Source organism: Lissotriton helveticus, chromosome 3_1 (assembly GCF_964261635.1).
Source record: "Lissotriton helveticus chromosome 3_1, aLisHel1.1, whole genome shotgun sequence".
Lineage (NCBI taxonomy): Eukaryota > Metazoa > Chordata > Amphibia > Caudata > Salamandridae > Lissotriton > Lissotriton helveticus.
The window spans coordinates 557,234,699-557,251,415 of record NC_136061.1 but is presented as its reverse complement, the minus strand read 5'-3'; the positions used below and the strand labels follow the sequence as shown (position 1 = coordinate 557,251,415).

The window sequence follows — 16,717 nt, the reverse complement described above, 5'->3', positions numbered from 1 at the left end:
CTCCTCCAGCACTCCATATTGTTCTCTGTGTTGTCTGAGTTCCCCACCCGCACTCACTTGTGTTGCTTCAGCCCCATTTGCACCTCTGTTGCTTCCTTCCCCCAGTGTTGCTAACTTCCCCCAGTGTTGCTTCTAGTGTTGCTGCCTTCCCCTAGTGTTGCTGCCTTCCCCCAGTGTTGCTTTCTTTCCCCAGTGTTGCTTCCTTTCCCCAGTGTTGCTTCCTTTCCCCAGTGTTGCTTCCTTTCCCCAGTGTTACTTCCTTTCCCCAGTGTTGCTTCCTTCTTCCATGTTGCTTCCCCCAGCCTCTTTAAAAGAAAGCCCTTTTCACAGTTTTTTTCTCTTTTGTTATCTATCCAACTCAGATTGAGAACTGTAAAGAAAAAAAACATTATAAAAAAATGTCTTTAGCAACCAGTGGTGCTGTGCCTCATTACTGAAAACCATTGGCAAGGCCAATAGGTCCCAAATGCGAGACCTTTTGGCTTTGGCAATGTTTTTTATATTTTTGTAATCTTTTGCAATAGTACTTGGAGGCAAACTTCCCAGAACACATTAGTCAAATCTCTGAATGTCTACGTCCATTACCGACTATGCTTAAATTGCTACTTAAAAAAAAAATGCAAAAACAATTGATGGACAGAATGCAGAACAATGTGATACATTCACCCCAGTACAGAGATCTGGGCCTAAATCCATCGCTTTTTTGCACTCCACACCACCCCAGTTCAGACATGGCCATATGCAAATCAGCCTTGACCCTGTGCCTCATGGGAACAGTCCTGCCCGAACTGCCAAGCCATGTCTTCCCTGGACCGGAATCAAGCATCCTAGGACCAGTTTCTGGCTATCAGCCATCATCAGCCAGGATAGCTTGAATCCAGTGGTGTGGAGAGCTACTTAGGCCCGATTCCGATGTCGGACGGACTTGAGTCCGTCCCACATCGGCCAGGAATCATGACCGACCGACCTACTGACGTCAGTTACGGCCCTGCAAGTACGATGCGACCAACCCTGTTCGGTCACAATCATATGTTACAGAATGGGAGCATGCATTCCGCCCGGAATGCTTGCCCGCATTGTTAAATGGAGGGGTGCAGTTCATCTCTGCACCCTGTGGCCAGCACCCCAAGGTGCCTGCCACCGGGTGGAGGGATCAGCAGAGGGGCACCATAGGTGCCACCATTCGGCAGCCTCGCACCCATGGGGGCTCTACTGTGGGGCCCCCAAAGACAGTTTCCTACTGCTTTTTCGTGCCGTAAACACCAGTACGAAAAGCAGTGAAAAACTGCCATCGTACTCCCTTGGTCGTAAAGGGGCAGCCGGGAGAGGCCTGAAGGATTTCCGAACATCGTTTGGAGCCCTTCCATCCGAAATCACCCTCTTGGTGTTACCTGTATGTTTGCTTTGTGCCCTTCTGTAGTGCTGTATGTTTGCTTGCTGTTTGCGAATGTTAATTCACATAATTTACCCACTTTTTAAAAATATGCTAATTGCTGAATTTAAATATGTTTTTATCCATTCTCACTAAGAAAAAACTCTCTTTATTGGATCAAAGGGTTATTAAACCGCAACACTGAATATATTAGGCTTTGTCATATTAATCATTCAAGGGAGGAACAGAGTACAAAATAAGGTCATTCATATTGCCTCTATTTCTTCTTCATAATGTTTGTAGCCTTTGTTTTTAGTAAGGTGTTTCTCTATTTTGCATTTTTGCCGGATGTCAAATTGTAATGTCAATTGTTTTTTAGGTATCTTCAACTGTTCATTTTTGTTACAACACTACAATTCTGTGTATATTAAAATTGTATTGTTAAATGATTTACATTTTTATGGTTGATTTTTCAAGTAAGCATTTTATGTTGTATTTCAGATCTGTCACCATTGAGAAATGCAGGAACAGCACATTTGTCTTGGGACCTGTGCAGACTACTCTTCATATTAAAGATTGTGACAATGTGAAAATCATAGCCGTTTGCCATCGTCTGTCCCTCTCATCCACTCTTTGTTCTACCTTTCACTGTCTCACTGCTACACGCCCCCTTATTTTGTCAGGGAATCAGGGTGTTACATTGGCTCCATACCATACACATTATCCTATGTTAGAAGATCACATGGCACAAACTGGAATAGCTACAGTCCCTAATTACTGGGATAACCCAATGTGTGTCTATCCAGAGAACAGTGATTCCAGCATCTGGAGGCTTTTGTCACCTCGTGACTTTTACATCTTCATTATTCCTTTTGAAATGGAAGGCGATACAACTGAGATCCCAGGTGGACTCCCACCAGTGTATCAGAAAGCTTTGACTCAGCGAGAACAGAGAATACATATTTGGCAGAAGACTGTAAAAGAGGCAGGTTTGACAAGGTGAGTGATTTTGTGGTTAATAGTAAATCATATGTGCATTTTGAACTGCCCTCCTAAGTGCATCTTTAACTTTGCTAATATATTATCTTACATGTTCCAAAAGTTTAAATGAAAATGTGAGTAAAGCATTGTTAGACTGACGGCTGCTCTCGCAAGACGGTCTTCATTTAAATCCAGTTTGTGACCTAACAAAAGTCTTTTTTAAATTTTTTTATATTGGCGTTTAAACAATTTTATACATAATCACGTACTGAAATTAACACATTGGGTTATACGTGTGTGTCATAAAGCGCATTGTAATTTAAACCAACAACAAAAAACTGGTCAGCATAGTAGAATCATGATTATCTAGACTCAAATCACAGCATTAGACTAGTATCTAATATGATTGTACCCAAATACAATAGGTGCACGTTATGATATTATTAGCACTGGACAACCCTATATCTGTTTAGTATATACATTGAGAGACAGTAAATTAACCACAACACCAGAATTGTTCCTGTGCGTCTCAATCATGCTATATTGGGCCTATTCCAGCCAAGTGGAGACACAATGCTTGTCTGTATACAAACTGTTGTGATGTTTGTTGCTATGGCATGGACTTTTTTGTGTTAGCTGGGCTTCTTTGAGTAGGGCCCAAGGAGAGGCTTGTCTACAAGAAGGGTGTTTGACTAAGTGTGGCCCTTGTCTCCTCTCGTAGGAATATTATTATTGGACTGGAGTGTGCGTAGCCAATTCAGGACTGGTTCCCATATGTCTTTTGGCCTGGACTGGGCCAGAATTAATTCCCAATATGTGGACAGCTGGTTTTGACCGAACTAATATCTTGTATTCATGTCTTGATTGAGGGTGCACGTTTATCTCCCCAATTTATTGCAACTCTGCGCTTAGCTAGCAGGAGCAGTATAGCGTGTACTTTCCTTATCTCAACTGGCGTGTCTTCCGACCTATCCCAATATTCCAACCGTAGATGATTGTGTTGTGTGAGTTTCCAATATAGTGTTTATCCTACTGAAGGTATTTGCCCAGTATTTAGATAAAGGTGTGTGGGGGAGAGGTTATCCCAATACCGTGCCACATGAAGAAATGACACTGAGTCCATGTTGCATCTCTTGCATTTGTCATCAGGCCTTAGCCCCAGCCGGCGTAATTGGAATGACGTCCTATAATATCTATGTAAAAGTTTAAAATGAATTGGGCGTAATTTATAGTTGGGGATAGTATTTGCAGTTGTCCACAGCAGAATTACTTTTGTTCCTCTGTAAGCTGTGGGTTCCAGTCCATCATTGCCTTTGGCTTAATTATCGGCGCAGATGTCTGCTTTGTGTAATAGATTCTGGTGATTAGCTTTCGTGGCGATGAACACGTTATTATGTGTTTAAGGGTTTGTAGTGTGGGAGGCGGACTGGGGAAAGTGTTGTGTAATTGGCGACCTGCTGCTCTAATACGATAATAAGTGAACAATTCAAAAAAACGAAAACGCCCTGTCACTCCCTTGGGTGGATCCGCCGGGGCCCTAAAGCTGTCCTCTGGGTAAAGATCTGCAAATGTTTTAGTGCCCATCCATCTGAACAGCTCCACTACCCCCCTTGTCTTCCAGTATGGGCAGCGGGGGATTTTGTGCCAAGAGCATTGATGGGGCATATAGGAGCTTCAGCTTCGCCCATTAGGTTACCCCCTTCCAAAAACAGTGTAATGTTTCATTGGTATTTATTTCCACTATGGGGCACTTGTAAGGCTGGTATAGAGCGACCGAGAGGGGCGAGGGCACCGCCCTGTCCATCTCCACCGCCAGGTGGGGCTGAAATGGTGTAGGGTACAGCCAAAAATGAACAAATTGAGCCTGAGCACAATAGGCGTACAGTGTGATATCAGGAGCTCCCAACCACCCAGGTTCCTGCGGGAGCGTCAAAAGTTCCCATGTCACTCGAGGTTGTTTCCCCGCCCGGATCAAACAGACCTTGAGCGATCTCATTTTTTTGAAGAAAGATTGTGTAAGTGGCAATGGGATATTTATGAACATGAGGAGGAATTTTGGCAATATTATCATTTTGGCTATGGCGATTCTGCCTGCAAGTGTAAGCGGAAGTTTAAACCATAGTCCCATATTCCCCTCTAACCACTCCACCACCTGTCCATAATTCATACTCCAAATTTCCTGCATATTATAGCTTAAACAAATCCCTAGATATCACATTGCTCCTTCTGCCCACTTGAGGGGGAATTTTATAGTAAACGTGTGTTGTGTTCTCCGTGAGGGGAACAGCACTGATTTGGCCCAATTAATATGGACTCCAGATAGCCCCACAAATTGTAGGAGCTCGTGAAGTACTGAGTGTAAATTGTCTCGCAGGTTCTTTATGTAAAGAGTTAGGTCGTCCGCGTAAAGCGATATGATCAATCCTCTCGAGGAGAATCTTATACCCCTAGCCGCATGGTGTTGTCTAATCCTGGCCACCAGTGGTTTCATTGAAATAGCAAAGAGTAGGAGCAACCCTGTCTTGTGCCTCTCGTGATCCAAAATGAACGGGAGGGAGTTTGTCCATTTAGTCGTATTCTGGCTGTCAGCTCTGCTTACAGAACTTGTTTTTGCTTGATGAAAGTCAGACTAAGTCCTAACCTAGTTAATATTGTGAACAGATAGAACCATTCTAACAAGTCAAAGGCCTTAGTGGCGTCAAGATACACCGCCAAGGCGAACAAACGTCTTTTATGGTTAAGGAAAATCGTCTGTATCACACCAGTGCCCCCGTGAATTCAAGGAGCGCGGGAACATGAGAGAAGAGATGTCTGACTATGTCTTCATTCTCTGTAAGTATACTATTACCACATAGAGCAGACATAGTGTTGTATGGACTTAGCACTAATGCCTTCATGTTCCTGGTTTAGGACAGTACCCTATTCCTGCTGGTTCACAAGACGTCCCTAGCATATTATCCAAAAAGAGGCCTTTAGACTATTCTTAAAAACCTCATACACCACCCTAATTGTCATCTTTCATCATCAGTCATCCCGCACTCGCCAAAGAATCCTCTCATGGCAGACGCGCCCTCAGTTGTAATGAGCTTAATTGCAGGGATGAGGGGGTGAAGAATGATCCAGACAATGAACAAACATATCTCAATCACCTAACTGAAGAGGCTAATCCCTTTTAATATTGGGGTGGTGATGAGGTGATTAAAACCAGAAATTAGAATTTAATTGGATAGTCTTCTTACTCCTACATCCGACAAGTCAATGTGTTTCAGCCCTAACTGAGGCCTATAAAGGTCAGGCTCTTTCGTCCGGACCGGTATCCATAAATTTCCCTATATTGAGTCCCTGATTTCATGCATACATATTCAGCACTCACAAACTCAATGCCAAGATGCTGGGTATGCTGGCAAGTGAAACATTTGCTTTCTAAATGATGTTTGTAAGGTCCTGTGAAGAAATGTAATTGTTAAAGAAAATTGTTGACGTATCAACATAAAATCATATGTAAAGACACAAGGGACATACACACATACAGATATATAGATCGATAAATATGGTGGAGGCAGGGTTCCTGAAGGAAGCATGCTATGTCAACTGTGTTTACACTACAAACTTTGTATTTCTAGCATTTCCGCACAACACAACGCAGTGTTCACTGCAATCTTTGTGAGATCACTGTTCCAAATCTATCTTGCACATACATTGATTGTCTTACCCTCATTTGGGAGCTTATAACCTCGTGGAGGAGGGAACGAGGGGAACCTTATAGTTACATACTGTGAAAACAAGTGTGTGCTATCTCAGTTTAAAGGCCCGGAAAAGTGCTTGCAAGAACAGAATCCCAGCTAGCAATAGGCACTTACTTTGTCAAAGGTCTCGCCCTGCGTGTCACGCCTACTTAGCATTTCTTCCTCCTCCTGAGGAGGACGGAGAGTGCTTCACTCCCACTAATGAATCATGCCTGCACATTCGAGCCGTGTCTGGTTGTCAGTGGCTTGCTGACAAAGCCTTTTCTTTGAGTAGCTTTTATTTCCATCCATCTTTTTTTCAAATTTGTGTTGGCTAACACCATAAATGCTTCCCTCTTCCACCTTTATTGTGCATTTTGTAAACGACTGGCCCTAAACAAATAATTTCTATGAAGCATACAGCAGGTATTGGGTGCTCACCAAAATCAAGTTTGCATTCCCTGGTGTCTTTTTTGCTCCTGTAGCACCAACGTCACTGAAAAACAAGGACCTATGATTGCAGAGCAATGTGTGGTTCTGCAAACATCCGTAGTCTTCGCTGTGAGATGCAAGCTGTCTGACATGAATACAAGGGTTATGGTGCTGGTGCGGTACTACAGTGAACCCCCACTACTTCTAATCCACCACATTGAGGCGCCACTACATTGGAGGCACTAGGGTCACTGCTACATCAACTAAAGTAATTTCAAGATTTAGTATTAAGGGTTGTTTGAGGTTACCTAATGTAATTTGAATTACTTTGAACTCACTTTGAAGGATAGGGTTAGAATTAGAGTCACGTTAAGATAAATAATGCATTTTACTTTAATTTAAAATAAATTAGGGTAGGAGTTCCTGATGTATTTTGTTTCTTTCCATTCATGCATGTGCCTTGTTTGTTTCTCCTGCCCTTGCATTCCAGTAGAGTGTTCGGTGGAATGTTAGTGGACAGGGCAGTTTTCTTTGCAATTATGACCTGGTGGCTGCACTTTGCTGTGTCGCAAGAACAAAATGTCTACATCAACTACTGCCTGGTTGTGCCTTCTTACAATGGCGATGAGTTAAGGGAGAGATCCTTGCGACACAGGAACGGACCATTTCCTTTACCCATGTGTGGATTTCTTCTTGGATTGGCCTCGTCTGTTTTGTTACTATTCTAATTCGTATTTCATTCAAATTTTTTGGGGGGAGCGGTATTTCGTTCCCGGCGAATTCCTTGTTACAAGTTTGTGATACTTCCTGGTGAGTTTAAAGCATCACTAGGACCGGCGTTGGTAACAGATTCTGCTTTGAAAATATACGCTGACTGGTTGCTTAGCACTCACCTCATGCTGTGTCAGCTTCCACAAGCACTTTCTACAGCGAGCAGGCATCGTAAGAACGTTCGTATGTTCTTTCTTTAATCACCGCATTTGGTTCCTTGCCGCATCCTTCCTAGGTGATCCTTATCACCTAGTGGCATATTGGGGTTGTTTAGTAGGCTTTCACCCCAGTTGTCCGACAGGTGCTGTCAGTGCGGCATTTACGTGATTTGTTTTCTCTCTCCAATGGTCTGTACCAAACTTTTCCGTGACCGTAAGATAACTGGATTTGCTCTTCTTCATGTATTACGGTTTACCAACCTACGTGTGATACTTTTATTTTCTTTATTATTCATCACTTTGACTGTATGCACATTTTTTTGAGGAAGTAATCATTCTTGGATCTACAACTTCCGTTTATGCATTATTTTGCCATCTTCCCCTGTGCATATTGTGGTTCTAGCTTCTTGGAAAATTGAGTTTTATATTTTCCATTCTGTTCCTCCGGGCCAAGTTTCTTCAAAGCAAGGGAGAGCCTCCCATTCCGTGGGCAAGATGGAAGGAAGAGTTTTGTACCTACATGAAGGCCATTGACGGAGAGCGGATAGGTGCAGAGCACAAGAAGAAAACAGTTCTGCATTGTCTTGGGTCAGAGAGCCAAGTGGTGTTCAGGACTTTGCCCCAAGCTACTCTTCAGAGCAGTCAAGGCGATATGGATGCTTACAAGGAGGCCATGTTGCGGATGAAACTGAGGTTCAAACCCACCACGAGTGTAGCACTCAGCAGGTTAAATTCTATATGAGGGCTCAAAAGGAAGAGGAGTCTCTGACTGCCTTGAGGGGGTTGTCCATGCGCTGTAATTTTGGTCCCATGTCTGATGAGATGTTAAGGGATCAGATTATTGTGCAAGGTAAGAGCAAGAAGACTGAAGAACAGTTGTGGGTTATGGGTGAACCCTAATTAGAAAAAGCTATTTCTACTGCAAAGGCTATAGAGCAGTCGAAAAAATGCATGTCTGCGTTGAAAAATGTTAGCATGTGAGAGAAGAGGAGGAGGATGTGTGTGCTTTAAAGCGTTTTAAGGTTGGGAAGTGGATGGAAGATTCTGTTTTGTACAAATGGGGAGTGAATGCTGGTGGTGCGCGTGTGGGTGGCGAGGGAAAAGCCAGGAGATGGGGTAGGAATGACTCTGGATCCCCTTGGACTATTGGGACTCGTGAGAATTTTGTTGAAAGATTTCATGATGTTTTCAGTATAGGACAGTTGGTCCCATCTGATTTAGTAGCTTAGAGTTTCGATGGTTCCATCATTGACTTAGATGGTTTTGTGTGTGTCTCCTTAGTGTTTAAGGGTAGGTGTGCTCAAGTCAAGTTGTATGTAGCTACAAAGGGAGTGAATATATTGGGTTGGAGAGACCTATGAAAGCTATAGATTATTCTCAATCCACGAGCTGATGACCCTGTCCAATTATGTGATGGAACTAAGCACTCCTAGTCGTTCGATGAGTGTGTGAATGGAGAAGGGGTGGTATGCCGTTCAAGTAAGTTTTTTACAAAGTTTGGGAAGGTTACATGATTTCACTCACAGGTTCAAGCTTAAAGCTAATGCTGTTCCTGTAAAGCAAAAACTGCGTGGAGGTCTGATCAATGTGAGGGGTGAATTGAAAGAAATGTTGAATGGTCTTGTGAGTGAAGGCATCATTGAAGCCATTGAATCTGCTGAATGGGTTTCTCCCAGTGGTTTTAGCGCGCAAGTCTGATCAACAACTAAGATTGTGTGTTGACTAGAGAGTGTAGTGTAGTTCCTATATTCCCAATAGGCTCTGCGCATTGGAATAATATGTACTGCAGCTTAGACGTAGGACTAAGGTCAACTAGGTCTCTGCCGAATATATTAGACTTAATTATGTGCGTGCCAGCTAGCTCAGAGGTCACTAGAAACTTTCTCGAAAGTACAAGAAGGGATTACTTTCTGACAACCATATAACATGACAACTTTGTTTCCCAAGAATAAGAAATCAATCTTCAGAGTCGTGGAAACAATAGATAACTATTTTACTCAGTCAATCGTGTATACTTAGTTTCACCAGAGTTGCTGAGAAATTAGAGAGACTGGCGTTTTCAATAAAAGGTATTTATTGAACAGTCTTCTATCTCAAGCATGAGAAATGTACTGGCACAATAGTAATGCTGGTTATAAAGTACAAGGCATAAAATACAAACAGTATTATAAAGTAGTACTGTAAAAGCATGATATGGTTTCTAAGCCATAAGTTGCATTAAATAGATAAAATGCATAAAATGCATACAATGATAAAAGAGATGGCTAAAAGTACTCAACTGGTGTTTCTAAAATACGCCTACCCCGATGTACCTGACTTAAGCCTAGCACAAGGGAAGAAATAAGTTTTTAGGAGTAGTTTTAAGTTTAGTATTCTTTGCCTTGAATCTGCCAAGAGTCTAATCAAGAATTCTCTACGGGTCTAATCAGCTCCGTACCTTGGTTTAGAATGAAGGAGGTCTTGTATCTCTCTCTCAGGACTCGATCTCCCAGATACCGGCAAGGGTAAGCTGAAAACACTGGAGCTGGATTTCTCGGCAAGAGAAGAAACAGCGTCTCTCAGTGCGTCTGCTGGAGGGTCGGCTTCCTTCGGCACTTTATGCTGCAGGGCGTCGGGCAAGTAGTTAGTCGATCTGCTCCAAGAACCACAGTGTGTTAGTTTAGGCAAATGTAGGCATATTTATACCATGAAGGTGCCGAGTTTGAAGCATCATTGGATTTAATAACGTCACTCAAAGGTTCAATTCCCAGAAAACTCCAGGATTTCTTGGATAACTTAATATTCAAGTAGGGGAAAGATCCTAGCTGCTGAAGGCGGGTTTTTCCAAGAAATCATTGTGAATTCTCGGAACTTAGTGGAAGTAGCCTTGCCGTATTTGGGCTGAAAGGCTCAGGCCAAATATGGTAATGATTTCTATGCCTATATAAGGATAGGGTAAAGTATACCTATATAAGGGCATGAATCGGGAAAAGTTACACTAGGGTCCTAGATGTGTTTACAACAAGGGCATTGAATGCCAATATTGTAATTGACTGTCCTCCTCTCCCAAATATCAATGAGATGGTGTTAATGCTGGAGGGCGCTAACATTTTCTCAACATTGGACCTCAGATCAGCTTATCATCAGATTGAATTATCAGAAGAGTCCAAACAACTTACTGTGTTTATTACTCCACAGGGCCTGTATCAGTTCACAAGAATGCCGTTCAGCTTAGCCTCCACCGCTTCGGTGTTCCAAAGAGCTATGTTCCACTTTGATTCTTTTGTTAAATACTTCAAAGATGACATTTTTTTTTTTTAAATGTGGAGGAGCATATATGTCATCTCATCTGGGTGTGCAATAGATTGGAACATTTTGGTTTGACACTCAAGGGGAATAAATGCAAGTTGTTTACAACGTCTGTAGAGTATTTGGGCCACACGTTTTCTGGAGATGGGGTGGTACCAAATAAATCTAATGTGGAATCTGTTGTTGGTGCTCCCGCTCCCATTAATAAGGAGCAGTTTTTGTCCTTTGCGGATGTGCAAATACTACAGTAAATTTGCGGATGTGCAAATACTACAGTAAATGTATTTACAACTTTTCAACTAAAATGGAACCCTTGAGGGCTCTGTTGAGACGTAATGTTCCTTCTGAATGGTCTGAGGCTCAACAGGAGGCTTTCGATAATATCAGGCGGGATGTTGTGAGTGCTCCCACTTCGAAACCGTTTTGCTTGGGGAAGTTGTGCATTATCACTGTGGATGCCAGTCTGTATGGTGTTGGGGCGGTTCTTTCTCAGCAGTCTGGGAAGGAGGATTGGAATGTTCCTTTCGCTTCCCGCACGTTGAGCGAAACGGAGCACAGATATGCTGTCATTGAGACAGTGCATCTCGTCTGTGTGTGGGCTGTTGAACACTTAAAAATTATGTGTGGCAGTAGGTTTGTGCTCAGGACCGACCATAAGCCTTTGGTTAGTATTTTGGCTCCGGGTGGTGGATGGAATTCCACAGCGCGTATCGCTGGATTGGCCTCCCCTCTCCAAGAATACAACTTTAGCTCTGAGTTTGTGCTTGTGAGAAGGAATGTTACAGCAGACTGTTTGTCACGTTTGCCATGTCTTCCCAATGGTACCTGTGAAGTAGGAGAAGTGGACATGATTGCTAACATTCTATTCGTGATGTCGTTGATGGCGAGTTCAGTGGAATTTCTGAAATGTTGTGAGTCTGTGCCTGTGAGAAGGAATGTTACAGCAGACTGTTTGTCACGCTTGCCATGTCTACCCAATGGTACCTGTGAAGTAGGAGAAGTGAACATGATTGCTAACAATCGTGATGTCGTTGATGGCGAGTTCAGTGGAATTTCTGAAATGTTGTGGGTACAATGTGAGGAGAGAGATGAGTTGTGGAAGGAAGTGAAGAAGTATATGGTTGAAGGCTGACCGTGGAGAAATTGTATTAAGTCAGTGTTGGATGGTATGTACAAGGTGACTAAGGAGCTCGAAATGGAAGGCAATTTATTATTCAAGGGTGGTAAGTGTGTTCCCCCATGTGGGATTCGTGATACTATTCTCAAACTGGCCCATAAGGAACATCCTGGTATATCGGCTATGAAGCGGTTGGTGAGGGTCCATTTTTGGTGGCCCGGTATGGGCAGAATGATTGATCAAGTTGTGAGGGAATGTGAAGTATGCGCATCTAGCGAAAAGATGCTAAAGGTGCCACTGTTGAAGAGTGTGGAATTGGCAGAAATTAGCCTTTGATGTTTCTGGACCTTTTAATTTTCTACCTGCAGACTTCTTTTTCGCTTTAGTGTCGGTGGATTACCATTGCAAATGGCCTGAGGTCAAGTTTGTCCCACACGCCACGACCGGTGTTATCGAGTTCCTCAAAGAAGTGTTTGCCAGGGAACGCTGTCCCTCTACCCTTGTGACCAATAACGGAATCTGATTGACCTTCAATGATATGGAAGCATTCCTAAAGCACTGTGACATTAAGCATGTTACTACTTCTTTGTATGTAGCCCACGAGAATGGTCAGGTGGAAAGGTACAATCAGGCGTTGAAGGAGTTTGTTGTGGAAGCACATGCTTGTGGAGGTAATTGGAGAAGTGCATTAAGGGAGAAACTGTGGATGTATAGAATAACACCGCACACCAACACAGAAGTCAGTCATTTTAAACTATTGAAAAGTAGAAATCCAGCATCTCGGTTGTGTCCTAGGTGGTTCAAGGAGAAATGGAGTGCATGGTAGATTACATGTAGGGAGAACATGGCGGCAGACGGCTGAGCTGCCGTGGTGCTCCGTGATGCGGGCTTCTGCTTACTCTACCGGTGACCCAGCCTGACTCGACCTGACCCGATTCGGCTAATGAGAGTACTTGTGGACATAATCCCATAACTTTAATATTGCTGTCCGCTCTAATCTTTGGTGAACTACAAACTTTGCAGACTTTGAAACTACGCACCTTGGAATCGGGAGTCTTTCCACCGTGTTTATGCCATGCTGCAGTGGGCGCGTTATCGCGGCAGTTTTCTCAGATTCGGCGTCTGGGCTCAGCGATCACAATACTGCGACGGCTCCCTTTGATTCTGCGTCTGGGCTCGGTGATACCGCGGCAGCTTCCTTTGAGGTGTCGGGAGTCGGCGGTGGAGTGGAGACACCGCACACTGTTTTGAGGCGCGAGGTTTCCCCTGTGATACTGCGGCGGTGGTCTGCGGCAGCCCTGGAGCTGAGATGGGGCAGGAGAGCCCGAAACCTGGTGCGAGTTTCTTGTGGCATTTCCACCAGGAGCTGCGAGGCGTCAGCGTCAGCGCCCTCTGTGAGAGTGGCTTTCGAGGTGGTAGAAGGGTGTTCCAGCAGCGGTAAGGGTGATACCCAAGAGGTGGGCTGCCCAGAATTGAGCTCTCCCCGTAAGATTAAAACTAGATCCAAGGGGCAAGGTGGTCAGGGAAGGGGGAAGACGCTAGCAATGCCCTCACTTAAGGAACCCGCACAGAAGGAAAAAAGATCTTCTTTTTTAACATCAGAGGTGAAGAGTAAGGGTACTCGCTCAAACACTGCTAAGCTAAAGGCTAAAACAAGGGCAAATACTAAGAGCGTCAATGTTACAGAAGTAGGTTCTAAAATTACACCATTGTTACGTTCGTATTTTGAGGCTTTGCCGCAAGTATTGCGCCTTTCTAAGAATCAGGAAATGGCTGCCTCTAACGATGCCGCATGTGCTGGCCCATTGCCTGCAATGGAGCATGATGCTGCTATTAACCCTTTGCCTATATTGAATTCGTCTTTTGTTCCATCTACTGGCCCAGGTTTGGGCACAAGTACCCCCCGCCCTCAACATATGAAGATGTAGTGCCTACAATGCCGCAAACTGAGATTCCTGCTGATATTTTAGATTCTCTAGGAAACGGGAGTGTCTTATTAGCAGTAAATAGCTTGTCATCAGCCTCGACATTGGTTGAAGAGAGGCGGAATATGAATAGCTCTGGAAATCTAAGGGGTGGCACAGGTCCTGTTGGGCAAGAACAGATAGTGCTGGAGCTTTCTGCTATGGTTGTTGCTGAATCTTCTGAGGAGTTAGTGACCGGAGCAAGAGACAAATGCACCACAGAGAACAAAGTTGGAATTGATCTCTCACTCCAAGATACTATACAGCAACAGAGTGATATTCCTGTCTCTGCTAGTTTAACACAAACAGATACCACAGTTGGCATCACAGCAGCGTCATTGATGGCAATGTTCTCCGCACTCTCCCAAGATATAAAGAGGGGCTTTGAGGAGTCCTCAGCTAATCAAGCAGAGATGAGGAGCTACTACAAATCCCTTGATACCAAACTAGAAGGCTTGGCGTCAAGAACAGGCGTATTGGAAGAGAATATGGGAGCAATGTCACTACATGTAGACAAAGTTGAGGAAGACATAGTGAAGTTAAAGAGAGAGGACCAGACCCTTCAGGACAGGATGGAGGTGTTAGAGAACAACGCCAGACGCGGTAACATACGGGTCCTCAATGTGCCTGAAGGATCTGAGGGTTCTGAAATTAAACAGTTTATGGTCCAGCTCCTGAAGGATTCACTAAGCCTGGGATGTTGAGTGGAGGAGCTCACCACTGACATCCAACGGGTACACAGAGAACCCTTTAAACATAATCCACAAAGGGCTAAACCTCGTAAGATCCTGATTAACTTTCACACATATGCCCTCAAGGAACAAATTCTCAATCAAGCCCTCAAACAGAAATCTCTATCAGGGAAGGGATTCTCTTTTCAAATAAGATCAGACCTAGCCAGGGTCACACTGGAGAGACAGTGGGAACTAGGTAGGCGCTTAGATGCATTCAGGAAGGTGGGCGCTACAGCGAAGATAACATTCCCCGCAGCGTTAAAAGTTATGCATAATAATAAGATGTATAACATCAGGACAGTCCAGGCAGCGGATGAGCTTTTGTTGGAGCTGGGCAACAGGGCTTCTTCATTGTAGGGGAAGATTGTGTTCTAAGGGGTCTCGAGTAATGCAATTTGTGATATTTTCCCTTCTTTGTTTAAGAATCTAGTTAAATGATTGGTGTTTGGGAAAAAAAAAATATAGAGAAAAAGGGGATGGTAAAAGGAAAGGATTTTTTTTTTTTTTTTTTAAATGGCACTTATATACACATATGCACATAAATAGAGAAACATTTTGAAAAACAAATAAATAAATAAAACAACACGTGAGGAAAACTTCTGTTCATCCTATTACCCCTTTATCCTTTCATACATTTTACCATATAAATTATGTTATAGTGGTCTTTAAACTTAAGGATTGGGCTCCAGATTAGGTTGGGACCGGATGGGGTTAGCCGAGGTCCGTAGGGGGGTGCCATCTACTGGATTTTATCCGGTTAGATACATATGGGGTTCTCCACGGGAAGGGGGGCGGGAATGGGCGGGGAGGACGGGTGGGGGGGTTAAAAGTAAAAAAACTTCTCATTTGTCACTCTAATACTTTTTTTTATGTAGTTCAGTGGGAACTTCAAGGCCTGAAGATGAGCTTGTCCTGGTTAGAGTCCTGGTTAGAGTGGTATAGTGGTATTCCCGGGTCTCAGCATTATTATTCGGTAAAAACTTGGCTGATCTTCTTTTTTTTCGTTGGGTATGGCTAACCTAAAGATATGTTCCTGGAACATAAATGACCTGCGGACTAAACCCAGAGCTAGAAAATTGTTCCAGTATCTCCGGGATATGGATGTACAGGTTATTCTGCTCCAGGAAACTCATCTGACCCAAGCTGAGTTAGATGTATGGGTGAAGAAAAATAGGTGGATTGACTTTGCGGTCTCCACCTCTCAAAGTACAAACACAAGGGGAGTATCCTTGATCTTTTAAAAACAGCTAAAGGCTAGATTGATGACCTCCATGGCTGACCCAGGTGGCAGATGGGTCATTGCCTTATTAAACATCTTGGGGGCTCAATTTACCTTTGTGGGGTACTATGGCCCGAATCAAGATGACCCCTCAGTATTAGAGACCATTTTTTTTCACCTTTTATCTTTCCCCGAGCCAGTAATATTCGCAGGTGACTTTAACATCGTACTTGATCCAATTTTGGACAAGTCCCATAATAATCGGTCCCGTATCCCCTCAAAATCTAGGTCTTTCTTTCTTAACTCGATGAAGCAGTTTGGATACGTGGACGTCTGGAGGGAAAGGTCTGGGACTCAGCAGGGGGTATCTTTTAGAAATTATAAATATGATCATCAATCTCGGATTGATTTCATATTGGTTAGCCAGAGTTTAGTGGCTGGCGTTAAAAATATTCATTATTTGCCCATACACTTATCCGATCATGCGGCCGTGGTACTGGATCTATTGGTAGCTCCCAATGCTTCATGTAGGAGATGGACATTTGACCGTTCCCTGCTCTCCCACCCCCATGACATCTTATCTCTTAAAATTGCGGTCCGGCATTTTCTTAATGAGAATGTTGGGTCAGTTGATAACGGTATTGTCTGGGATTCCCTAAAGGCATTTTTACGAGGCCTTATCACCGCCAAGGTGTCTTATAGAAGGAGGGAATATAAGGAGGCTGTTACTTCGGTTGAAGCAAATATAGTTAAAATCCAACATGATATTGATACCAACGGGGCTTCCTCTGCAACTCTCTTATCAAGCCTACAGAATAAGCTTCTCTCCTTAAAGGGACAATTTACCTCAATCTTAAACCAGCGTGTTCAAGAAAGATGGGACGCTAGTAAGATCGCCCATTTTGAATACGGTGAGGGAGCAGGGAAATTATTAGCCTGGAAATCCAAAACCGATC

At 43.6% G+C, this 16,717-nt stretch overlaps 1 protein-coding gene across 3 annotated transcripts in view; it reads left to right on the top strand.

Moving 5' to 3' along the window:
• TBCCD1 (TBCC domain containing 1) overlaps positions 1-16,717 on the top strand; it is a 186,138-nt gene that overhangs the window by 113,785 nt on the left and 55,636 nt on the right. For all 3 annotated transcript variants that reach the window (XR_013608679.1, XM_078680477.1, XM_078680478.1), the window contains exon 6: positions 1,874-2,371. Coding sequence is in view for 2 of the 3 variants with exons in the window: in XM_078680477.1 (XP_078536603.1) it covers positions 1,874-2,371 (498 nt within the window). In the remaining variant the exon portion in view is untranslated. The remainder of the gene's footprint in view (positions 1-1,873; positions 2,372-16,717) is intronic.